Below are 11,841 nucleotides of genomic sequence, written 5' to 3'. Positions count from 1 at the left end.
AGCTGTCTTCCTGTTTGTCCTATGTAGTGTTTTGTGCAGTCCTTGCATGGGATTTTGTACACTACATTGGTTTTGCTCATGCTGGGTATCGGGTCCTTCGTTTTGGTGAGTTGTTGTCTGAGAGTGGCTGTTGGTTTGTGTGCTGTTATGAATCCTATGAACTGAGAGCCAGACTACTACGACCACTAGGACTCATAACAGCACACAAACCAACAGCCACACTTCGACAACAACTCACCAGAACGAAGGACCCGATACCCAGCATGAGCAAAACCAATGTAGTGTACAAAATCCCATGCAAGGATTGCACAAAACACTACATAGGACAAACAGGAAGACAGCTAACGATCTGCATCCATGAACACCAACTAGCCACGAAACAACACGACCAGCTATCCTTAGTAGCCACACACGCAGGTGACAAGCAACATGAGTTCGACTGGGACAACACTACTATTATAGAACAGCCAGGGAATTCCTAGAGGCTTGGCACTCATCCACAGATTCAATCAATAAGCACATCGACCTGGACCCAATATACCGACCACTGCAGCGGACAGCTGGAACTGACAACCGGACGTGGCAGAGACAAGCCACTATAAATGCCGGAGGAAACACCACAGGAGGCTCCCAAGAACTGAGGATGTCACCTAGACAGGGGACGAAACGCCTGCAACTCAAATTCCCAGCTCGGCGAACAGAATCACAACAACGAATAGAAATTTTGAAATGAAGTTTTTGAAGAATATATAAACAACAAAAGGAAAACTGGAAAAAGACATCCAAAGAAAAGCAGAATAGCTCTCTGATAAAGATACCAAAGTGTGGAAGTATTGAAGAGTTCATTGTTGCTGTACCTAGATATTTGAAAGTGTGGACGAAGAACAGACAGTTACTATTTTTACAGCATTTTTCTTGAACCACAGAATATTTAACTTCACACTTTCTGAAATATATCATGAATCTCCATTACTTAGTCCAGATCCAACTTACCAGCAATCCTTTGGAAGTCCATGTACATGACAAAAGTTAATAGCATTTATATTACCATTTTCATAATCACCGGACATCAAAAGGGCTTTACAATCAATTTGGAGGTAGTGAGGACTGCAAGTGCTGGTCAGCAGCATCAGTGGAGCAGGAGAGTTGACATTTCGGGCATGACCCTTCATCAGAAATGAGGGGGAGGGGGACTGAGAAAGAAATAGTGGGAGGTCCTGGGGGGGAAAGGTAGGTAGGAGGTGATTGTGATTGGTCAGTGGGAAGGGTGGAGAGTGGATAGGTGGGAAGGAAGATTAGGTCAGGTTAAGGGGTCAGGGCAGAGAAGGAGGGTTGGACCTGCGATGATGTAGGAGGTGGGGAGATTTGGAAGTTGGTGAATTCAGACTGGTGCCTGGAGAAGTGGGGACGGGGAGGAATCAGTCAGGCAGGAGTACATAGGGAATTCATGAGGAGAGATACAAAGCAATAGCACAGATTGGAGTGTCCAACAGGATGGGAGAGTAAGGATGAATGTAAGTAACTCCGACCGGTAAAAGGTGGGAAGTGGTATCCCGAGGTGATTGGTCTTTCTACGGCTGGTGTCAGGGAGGACACAGCTCTCTGAAGTGAGTTGGAAATTCCAAGTGTGACATCAAAATATGAGCCCAAATTGGAGGAATAATTAATAATGAGCAAGAGTGCAACAAGTAATAAGTTTGCAGGATGGGTGTCTAATTGTCAAATCACCTATAATATGGATGAGTGTAAGGTGCTGCATTAAGATAGGAAGAACAAAGAGGCTACATTCTGCTTGGGAAGGATTAACTGGGGTAGAGGTGTAAATGGACCTCAACTTACCTAAGTGCACCCATGTTAAACTTCTATAGATCTCGTGGAGACCAGACTTGCTGCTGTAATATTTCACAAATGCTAATGTGGAAGGGTGATGCTCATAACCTCTCAAATTTGCTGTTGGATAAGTCTTCACATATGCTTGCTGTATTCCCTGGAAAGAGAGAAGCTATGCTGCCCCCTCATCCCATCAGTGAATACAAACAAAAAGTACAACTTTTTTGAGAGATTTAACAATTGAAAGATTTGGAGAAAGGTTGATTCCACCTGAGAGGAAATCCAAACCAAAGGTTTGTGAGCACAGAGCAGTCCCTCCTGAATGCTGTACTCCGAAAGGATCAGTGTTCGCAAATACATCCCTACTGTATAGACTGGTTGATGTAAATAGTTGAGTTTGTCTGCCCAGAATTTGTTTGATGGGCCAATATAGTGTAGAGGAAGCTTTACTTAGTAGTTTTCCTGAGTGTAGAGGAAGCTTTACTTAAAGTATCCCTACCTGCGGAGTGCCTGCTGGATTTCCAGCAGTAACCTTTTCTGCCTTCTCTAGCCCTCCTGCTTGAACATTGCTTAGTAAAGTCCTGCTCAGAATTGAACAAGCACTAACTATCAGGGTGAGGGATGACTTTGCACTTTCGTTTGTGCTTAGGGTCTGCAGGACAAAATAAGCAACACACCATCACTAAGAACACCGCGAAACTGGACCGGGAAACCGAGGAACTGCACCATGAGCGTGTCTCACTCACAGTCGGCAAGTTGATCCAACAGGGCCGACAGAACCTGGGGATGAACCAGAAGGATCTGGCCACAGTGAGTGCCTTTGTATACTGTGGTTTGTGCAGAGGGGTCTGTAGGGTGAGGGGAGAGCTGGTCACATTGTGTTCCACAACAGGGCTGTCAGGGTGACGTCTGGGCCTGAGAGGTGCAGGTTTCTGAGTGTGGAGATTGGAATCTGTGCAGTCCACTTTGGGCTTGTGGAAAGGGGGATAGAAGCTGTAATTTCAATACAGGAGCACTCTTTTTGTTCCGAATGCAGAGATCTGTCTAGCCTTAATTTGCTGCTTTCCTTTCTGTCCAGAGAATCAGTGAGAAACCCCAGGTCATTGCTGATTATGAGTGTGGGAAAGCCATTCCCAACAACCAGGTCCTTGGCAAGATTGAAAGAGTACTCGGTGAGTTAATGTCTTTATAGAATCCCTTCCGTGCTGAAAGTGGCCATTCAGCCCAGCAAGTCTGCACCAACCCCCTACCTCCACCCAAAAGAACATCTCACCCAGACTCGAACCCCCCACCCCCCCCAAACCTTATCCCTGTGATCCTGCATTTACCATGGCTAACACACCTAGCCTGCACAACCCTGGACACTACAGGGCAATTTAGCATGGCCAATCCACCCAGCCTGCATGTCTTTGGACTGTGAGGGGAAATCGGAGCACCCGGAGGAAACCCACACAATCAGTGGGAAGAAGGTGCAAACTCCACACAGACAGTCACCTGAGGTTTGAATCTAACCTGGGTCCTTGGTGCTGTGAGGCAGCAGTGCTAACCACTGAGCCACTGTGCCATAATGTTTACTTGTACAAGAGTGAGGACAGAGTATTGCTGAGTGAAACTCCTCTTTCAGGACTATGTTGATCCAGAGATATTGAACACAGTTCTGCATTCTTTGAGCCAGATCTCCATTATAGCAATAACATTGTATTTCTATATGAGAATCTGTGCCTGGTACTCTCAAATTTTATTTACTCACTCTGCACACATTGTATTTCTCTGCCTTTCTTTTTCCCCCTCGAACAACTCTGTTCACAACCTTAGGAGTTGTATCTGCTGCCAGGATGTGCCTCCACCCTCCTATTTGTATATTCATTAAGATGATTGTAGCTGGCTATCCCTTTATCATAATATTGTTTGATTGTATCCATAAAATCTTCATGGTCTGCTCAGCCCTGATTAGAACCTCTTGTTTGGATAGTTTCATCTTGAGTTTGTGAGCACCCCATCTCCTCCCCAATTTTTATTGTCTTGAAGATAGGTCTCAATGATTACCATATCATACTTGCCACATTGTATCTGCAGCTCATTCTGTTGCTCCTGATGCTGTCCTTAAACAAAGCACGTTTACTGGGCCCCTCAGTCTGGCCTAACATTCTGTTGAATGTTTTACCTGCATTTCTTAATTCTATCTCCCTCTCGGTTTATGCATCTTATAATTTTTACTTTTTAGAATCCTAGAGATGTACAGCTCGGAAACAGGCCCTTCTGTCCAACTCGTCCACACCAACAAGATAACCTAATGTAATCTAGTCCTACCTGCCAGCACTTGGCCCATATCCCTCCAAACCCTTCCTATTCATATACCCATCCAGATGCCTCTTAAATGTTGTAATTGTACCAGCCTCCACCACTTCCTCTGGCAGCTCATTCTATACACACACCACCCTCTGTGTGAAAAAGTTGCCCCTTAGGTCCCTTTTAAATGATTCCCCTGTCACCTTAAACCTATGCCCTCTAGTTCTGGACTCCCCCACCCTAGGGAAAAGACTTTGCCTATTTACCCTATCCATGCCCCTCATGATTTTGTAAACCTCTATAAGGTCACCCCTCAGTCTCCGACGCTCCAGGGAAAACAGCCCCAGCCTGTTCAACCTCTCCCTATAGCTCAAATCCTCCAATTCTGGCAACATCCTTGTAAATCTTTTCTGAACCCTTTCAAGCTTCACAGCATCCATTACCTGAAGCATAATTTCTGGCTGTTCCTCTCTGATGTATTTGTTGTTTGTTTGTAAATGATTACCTGTTCCACCTGAGGCCTGCCACACCCCACATCTTGGAGTTCAATGTTCTTGTTTATCATCATATTTATCCTTTTTCATTATTCCAGCCTGGTTCAGTTGGAGCCCTGTACCTGGTGTGCCAGCAAGTGCACCTGTGCTCCCACATCACTCATTTAATCATGTGCCCTTTATCCAGTTGGCACAAGGCTATATCTTTGAGGGCTAACTTTGCTCCTCAATCCTGGTACATTCTGAATAGTATCACTTGTCTGCTCTTCCTTATGTTGTTTCCAATATGGACCACACAGAGATTGACAGAATCCTCCCATTCCAAACTTGAAATGTCCCTCCACTTGGCAACCTAGTACAAGATTCTGGATCTCGCTCCCTGGTTGCTTCCTCTGCCTCCTGCTCCAAAGGTTCATATATAAATAGCCTGGTTGTCTTTCCAACATCCTCTAGCTCTATTCTCTCAAGTAGCAAGATTATTGTACGTGTTGGATCAGATTAATTTCAATAGATCTTCGATCTGTATTTTGCCTGAAAGACCACCAGCTCTCTTCTGAATTTGCATCTCTTGACACGATTTGACGAAAATCTGGCGCAAACTGTTCAGACGTTGTTCTCCTCCTCAGTAGATTAGATCCCGAACAGTATGGAAACACGCCCTTCGGCCCAACAAGTTGACACCAACCCTCCGAAGAGTAACCCATCTACACCCATTCCCCAACCTTAACCCCTGACTAATGCACCTAACACTGGACAATTTAGCATGGCCAGTTCACCTGACCTGCACATCTTTGTGACTGTGGGAGGAAACCGGAGCACCCGGAGGAAACCCACGCAGACACGGGGAGAATGTACAACCTCCACACACAGTCACCCAAGGCTGGAATCGAACCCAGGTCCCTGGCGCTATGAGGCTGCAGTGCTAACCACTGAGCCACCATGCTGCCCTAATTGGAGTGTTATCAGTTCAGTAGCTGAGCCAGTCCATGAACACTCATTCTGCAAACCACATGCACATCTGTTTGTGGCTTCATTGTGTAGAGTCCTTTATGGTTTTGTCTAACTTTTTGACATGATAACTTGCATGAGTCACTCAAACATTCGGCATTGTTGAACCACAAATCACCAGCACTCCCCAGAAACTGAACTGGATCAGCTATTTAAATACTTAGGTCACAAGAGCAGGTCAGCGGCAGGGAACTCTGCAGCTGGCAGCTCCAACCCCTGAACCCCAATACCTGGTTATCATTTCCAAAGACAAGTTAGAAATGTGATAGAATATCTGCTGGATAACTGCAGCTCCAACAGCACTCAAACGCTTAATTCTCCGGGTATTCGAGTTTGCTGAGTACAGACGAGTCATCGCGTTTTCTTGATTGTCAGTGATACTTTATTGACTGTGCAGGGCTTTGGGAAGCCTATGAATGTGAAATGTGTTATGTAAATGCAAGTGAAAGGGCAGCACGGTGGCTGAGTGGTTAGCACTGCTGCCTCACAGTGCCAGGACCCCAGGTTCGATTCCAGCCTTGGGTGACTGCGTGGAGTTTGCACATTCTCCCTGTGTCTGCGTGGGTTTCCTCCGGGTGCTCCGGTTTCCACCTACAGTCCAAAGATGTGCAGGTTAGCTGAATTGGCCATGCTAAATTGCCTGTAGTGTCAGGGGTGAATGTAGGGGAATGGATCTGGGTGGGTTGCTCTTCAGAGGGTTGGTGTGGACTTGTAGGGCTGAAGGGCCTGTTTCCACACTGTAGAGAATCGAATCTAATCTAATCTTTTTAAAAAAAAAAGTGTGTAGTGTGGTGATTTGTGGTTCAACAATACTGAGTGTTTGAGTGACTCATGCGGGGGAAAAAAAAGGCAATTCACCACCAGCTTCGAGGGCCAGTGAAGGCCCCATGCTGTGTAATGAGGTACCTACCACATTAGCCTGCCTTTTTAAAAATTTGCGATAGGCCGCACATGTCTGATGGAATTATTTGGTATTAACCAGCTTTACTTTGTTTTTTTTTTTTTGTTTGAAAGGCCTCAAGCTGCGAGGGAAGGACATCGGGCTACCCCTGGAGAAGGGCCCAAAGAAAAAATGAGGACAAAGCCTCGAAATCAGTTCTGTCTTTGAACTGGTCTCCCCTGGCTTCCTTCACCAGTCAGAATGGCGTATTGTCACCTTCAATACGGAAAGGATCGTGATCTGCCCCCAGCTGAGTAACTCTAATTGATTCGCTGCCGGCATTCTATTTCGCCCAAAGAAAAGCTTAGTTTCTGAAATTCTGTCTGATTCCCAGGCATGGTTTTGAATGCGATTAATCTCTAACCAAGGACAGAAGTGTGAAAACTTTATTTGTGTTAATTCCCCTTTCCACAAGTACACCTCTGACTGGGTGCATATATTATTTCCTTTCACTTTTCTCTGTTCTTTCCTTTCTCCCTGTAAGTTCTTGTAGAAATAAAGTTTAAGCCTTTGGACTTGGTGTCTGATGGTTTTGTGTGTTTGAAATGAGGGATGAGACTGTGGCACTGTTTCCTGTGTTTATTAATGTTTACCCAAATCTTGAGCTTCTGCTCCCTTCCAGGATCCAAGTGGAAATCAGGCTGCCTGTCTTTCTCAGCATGCACGAGTCTTTCCTGACATTGAGTCGTGGCATTTGTGGCGAAGTTTGTCGTTTTCTCCCCTTCTCTGCCCTGCCCTGTAGAGCAGACTGCACAAGGTCATTTCCTTAGTAACTTGTGTTCCCACCAAGGCAAGGGCAAGTTGCCCTGAGACTCTTCCAATGGAGAAACGCGGCTTGCTGCTGATGCAGGCAGTCCAATGGTATGTTCAAATTGGGCTGTATCGCTTTGGAAATGTCACCTCCGTGTGAGATGATGGTTTAACAACAACAAACCGCCATTCCTAGATGTCGCAATAGGGCGAACAGCCAATGGGGAATTTCAAACCAGCGTCTACAGGAAAACAACACATACAGAGCAAATACTGAACTACAGAAGCAATCATCTCAACATCCACAAATGCTGCATTAGAACATTATTCCAATGAGCCACCACACACACACCAGCGCAGAGGAATTACATAGAGCACAGCATCTGTGCAGTGTATTCAAAAGGAACGGGTACCCAATGAACACAGTGCACTGATTTCTCAGCAACAAACTCAAACAAGCTGACAAAACACATCCAGAAACCCTAGCCACTCTCCCCTACATCAAAGACATCTCGGAAATGACTACCAGACTACTCAGACCTTTCGGCGTCATGGTAGCCCACAAACAGCAGCTAATGAACTTGAAAGACCCTATAAAGACAAACAAAACTAATGTCATTCACACAATACTGTGCAAGGACTGTAACAAACACTACATTGGACAAAGGAGAAAAGTAGCCACCAGGATACGTGACCATCAACTAGCCCCAAAACAACATGACTCTCTCTCGCTCTCTAAAATATCCTTACATGCAGATGAGGAAGGACACCACTTCGACTGGGACAACACATCCATCCTAGGACAAGCCAAACAGAGACCTGCACAGGAATTCCTAGAAGCATGGCATTCCAACCGGAACTCTATTAACAAACACATTGTCTTGGATCTGACTTACCACCCCCTGAGAAAAAGAACAAGAAATGACATCACCAATTTAAAGAAACCCAAACATATAAATAGAAAGCAGGAATCATCAGCAGTGCTTCATCCAGAGGCTCACTGAAGATGTTACCTAGTGTGGTGACAAAATGTCTGAAAATGAATCTTCCAGCTCAGTGAGCAAACCTGCATCCAGAACCTCAACCTGAGCTACCAATCTTCTCAAAACATGCTAATAGGTGTCTTTTCCCTGGGCTGGAGGATTTCAAGGCTAGGGGGCATATTTTTAAGGTGATGTGGGAGATTTCTAAAAAAGGACATGGGCAAATTTTATACCCAGAAGGTTGTTCATGTGTGGGATGAACTTCCTGAGGAAGTGGTGGATGTGATTACGGTTACACCATTTAGCTAAGTGCATGAATAGAAATGTTTTGGAGGGATATGGACCAGGAGCAGGCAGGTGGGATTAGTTTAGTTTGGGAATGTGGTTGGTGTGGACAGATTGGGCAGAAGACTCCGTTTCCATGCTGTATGACACTGAAGTCCACTTGGCTGATCTCCTTACAATCTGGGGTCAAGAATTCACAAGAGTCTCCACCTGTTAATCTACCTGGCATTATTCCAGAACCTGCAGTGAACATTAATAAGGAAACAGTCTGTCGGAGGGGAGGCAATGTTGGGGTGATCTAGCAATCAGAAACCTAGTATAATGCTCTGGGGACCTGGGTTCAAAACCCTCGCTGGCTAATAGAAAGCTTGAAATCAATTAAACCTGGAAATAAAGGTCAGCCTGTTGTAACCATTGTTGTAAAGCCCATCCGGCTTACTAATGTCCTTTTTGGACTCTCCTTCAATAGCTCAGCTGGCAGCGGGGAGGACTGTAGTGTATCACAAAACTATCATTTTATAGAAGGCTGAGTGACTGAGAGGGTGCACACTCAGCTCCCAGTGATGGTGGTAGGTGAGCAAATAGGTTCAATGCCAGGCAGAGCCAGCAGAATAGATTCTGTTCAGGGGTAGTGGGGTTAGAATGGGGAGTGATGTTAGAAAGGAGTCTGAGGGGTGGCTGAGAGGACTATAGGGGAATGGAGGTGGGGACCCATGCAGATGGAAACAAAGTGGCCTGGTTGTAGACAAGAGTGGAGAGTGTGGTGCTGGAAAAGCACAGCAGGTCAGGCAGCATCCGAAGAGCAGGAGAATCAATGTTTCGGGCATAAGCCTTTCATCAGGAATTGGAGACAAGGTCTGTTTTGGAAGTGAGCCACGTAGATAGACTGGAGAGTAAAACAGTCCAGTGAAAATAGATTCCTCAAAACAAAACGAGCAGACTAGGCCATAATGATTCACGATGGATGGATAGGGAGTCGAGGCAAGTGGGCAGAGTGAAGGTGTAGATCTGCTATGACTTCATTCAACACACTTGGGCTAAATCATCTAATACAAACAGAAAAGTAAAATTGAAACTGAAGATAACAGCATATCATAAGTACATCAACGATAAAGAGAGAATGCAAACAGTGACTGAAGTGATTTGGAAACGAACTGAAAATGCGTATGACGGCCATAAAAGTAAATCATTGAAAGTAAAGAGAAATAAAAGTATTCTGAAAAAAGACATGTTGTTGAAGCTGGTAATATTGTTTAAGCTCAGCCCTGAAACTTTCTAAGGCACCTCTGAAAGAATGTGCAGGTGCTGGCTGAACAGAGTGGGCTCAACCGAGAACTGTGGTCAGGTCTTGCACCTCATTTGTTCACTAAGCACTCACTTAACATACCCAGATTTTTGTGTAAGATCCTTACTTTGAATTCTATGACAGATGTTGGAAGAGTCTATGCTCCAATGCACATACTCAAGGAAACACACAATGATTTGAAAGGATTGTTTACCTTTTAGCTGGTGTCCCAAGCTCCACCTGGGCCACTGCTTCATCAGAAACAAAATCAAAAGGCTATTGTTAATTACATGGGATATTTTATAAATGTCTTGGGGAATCACACTTTCCAGTAAATCCATTTTCCTAAGGAAATAAAGAAACACTGTGGTTCATCAGGACCATTCACAAGAATACCAATTCAAAGGAGTAACCCCTGCCCTGCTCAGATGGAATTTCACCTTGGCCTAGGATCCCATACTTCTTCCGGGGCCCTGTGCTCCACAATCTGAGCAGACTCCGAAACCTAAGTTGTATATCCCTGAGGGAGGCGAAATGTACAGGTTGCACACTATCCACATCTTCTCCTTTGTCCGTGACCCAGACATGCCTCGGCATGCCCATTTGCCACCGGATGGTGGGGATCCCCAGTGGAAGGCTCTCTTTGTCGGAGTCCTCTCTTGGGGACCTGGGGTGGAGGATGTTGCACTCAACAGCCCTTTATAACTGTAGATTGCAGTGGTTCACAGACTCTCAGCCCAACTCTTTGTTTTGTGGCGCTGTGGAGTCAGTAGATGGTGAGTATATTGTGAGCTTTTTGTAAACTCTTTTTGGTTTCCTGAAGAGCCTTTTGCTATGTTTTTGGTTGCACTTCAGCACCACCCTCCTGATCTTTGGGCACCCAGTGCAGAGGGAGGAGGATAGGTCAGAGGACCTCCTTGTGGGTTTACTCCTGGGCCTGGCCAGGCTGGCCATTAACAGGTTTAGGCAGCGGGCTGTGAAGGGGGTCATTCCTGTTGACTGCCTACCCCTCTTTCATGGTTATGTTGGAGCCTGGGTGTCCCTGAAGAGGGACCATGTGGTGTTCACCATCACTCTCAATGCCTTCAGGGAGAGGGGGTGGAAGCTTGACTTTCCCCTCCAACTCCATTTTAATTTAGTCCCTACCCTCCCCCTTCACTTTGTTCACCTCAGCATTGTCCCTATTGGGTTTTGCTTGTTACTGGTTCCCTGGTAGTGCATAATGTTGGTTTCACTGAGTCACTGCACCTGTATGCGTGCGCACACACACACTCACACCACAACAGATGTTGTGGGGATAAAGTAAGTGCTGCTGCTGGACAGTGGTAGTGTTGGGGTAAAAAAAAAGGAAGGAAAAACAGGGGATTCAGAATCTCCTCTGTTCACAAACTGACTCTGAGCCCACTATCGCAGCCAGTGACCTGTGAGTGGAGTTCCCGGTGGACAAAACCTGGTTTGCAGACTCTAGAAAAAAAAAACAAAGGGGCAAGCAACATTTATGAGGAGTGTGCTAATAGTTTGGCCAAGCAGTCTCTGGTTGATGGTGCGAATTAGTGATTGACAATTAGCCACCAGGCTTTGTTTAAATTTTAAACTGGGCAGGTTGATTCTGATTGGTCAGGGCATTGCCCTGAAAAAATGAACCAGCACATTCGCTGTCATCTACTGTGTTGAGTTGAAACAGACACAATGTGTGGACATGTTCTTTCTGTCTGTAAAGAACAGGGCCCTGTGTATTCACAGAGAAGTTGATATTGATTTCGATTCATTTATTTATTGATTGATTTACGAACGCCTGAACTGTGAGCACCTGTACTTATGAACACAATCCTGCAGATGGATGAAATTTTAAATATCTGACATGCAAACATTACCAGCACTTACGAATGGCTGCTTTACATTGTCCTGCATTGTCTTCTGAATTGATTTGCAGGTGCCAGTGTTGGACTGGGGTGGACAAAGTTAAAAATCACACAA

At 45.4% G+C, this 11,841-nt stretch overlaps 1 protein-coding gene across 2 annotated transcripts in view; it reads left to right on the top strand.

Moving 5' to 3' along the window:
* edf1 (endothelial differentiation-related factor 1) overlaps positions 1 to 7,076 on the top strand; it is an 18,913-nt gene extending 11,837 nt beyond the window's left edge. The window contains exons 3-5 of one of the 2 annotated variants that reach the window (XM_043719817.1): positions 2,480 to 2,640; positions 2,909 to 3,002; positions 6,636 to 7,076. In XM_043719817.1, the coding sequence (XP_043575752.1) occupies positions 2,480 to 2,640; positions 2,909 to 3,002; positions 6,636 to 6,697 (317 nt within the window). In that variant the 3' untranslated portion in view covers positions 6,698 to 7,076. The remainder of the gene's footprint in view (positions 1 to 2,479; positions 2,641 to 2,908; positions 3,003 to 6,635) is intronic. The other variant, XM_043719816.1, reaches the window with a different exon arrangement.
* Positions 7,077 to 11,841: the final 4,765 nt, after the last annotated feature.

Source organism: Chiloscyllium plagiosum, chromosome 30, assembly GCF_004010195.1.
Source record: "Chiloscyllium plagiosum isolate BGI_BamShark_2017 chromosome 30, ASM401019v2, whole genome shotgun sequence".
NCBI lineage: Eukaryota > Metazoa > Chordata > Chondrichthyes > Orectolobiformes > Hemiscylliidae > Chiloscyllium > Chiloscyllium plagiosum.
The sequence above is the reverse complement of the archived record's forward strand: the minus strand, read 5'-3'. Positions and strand labels throughout refer to the sequence as shown.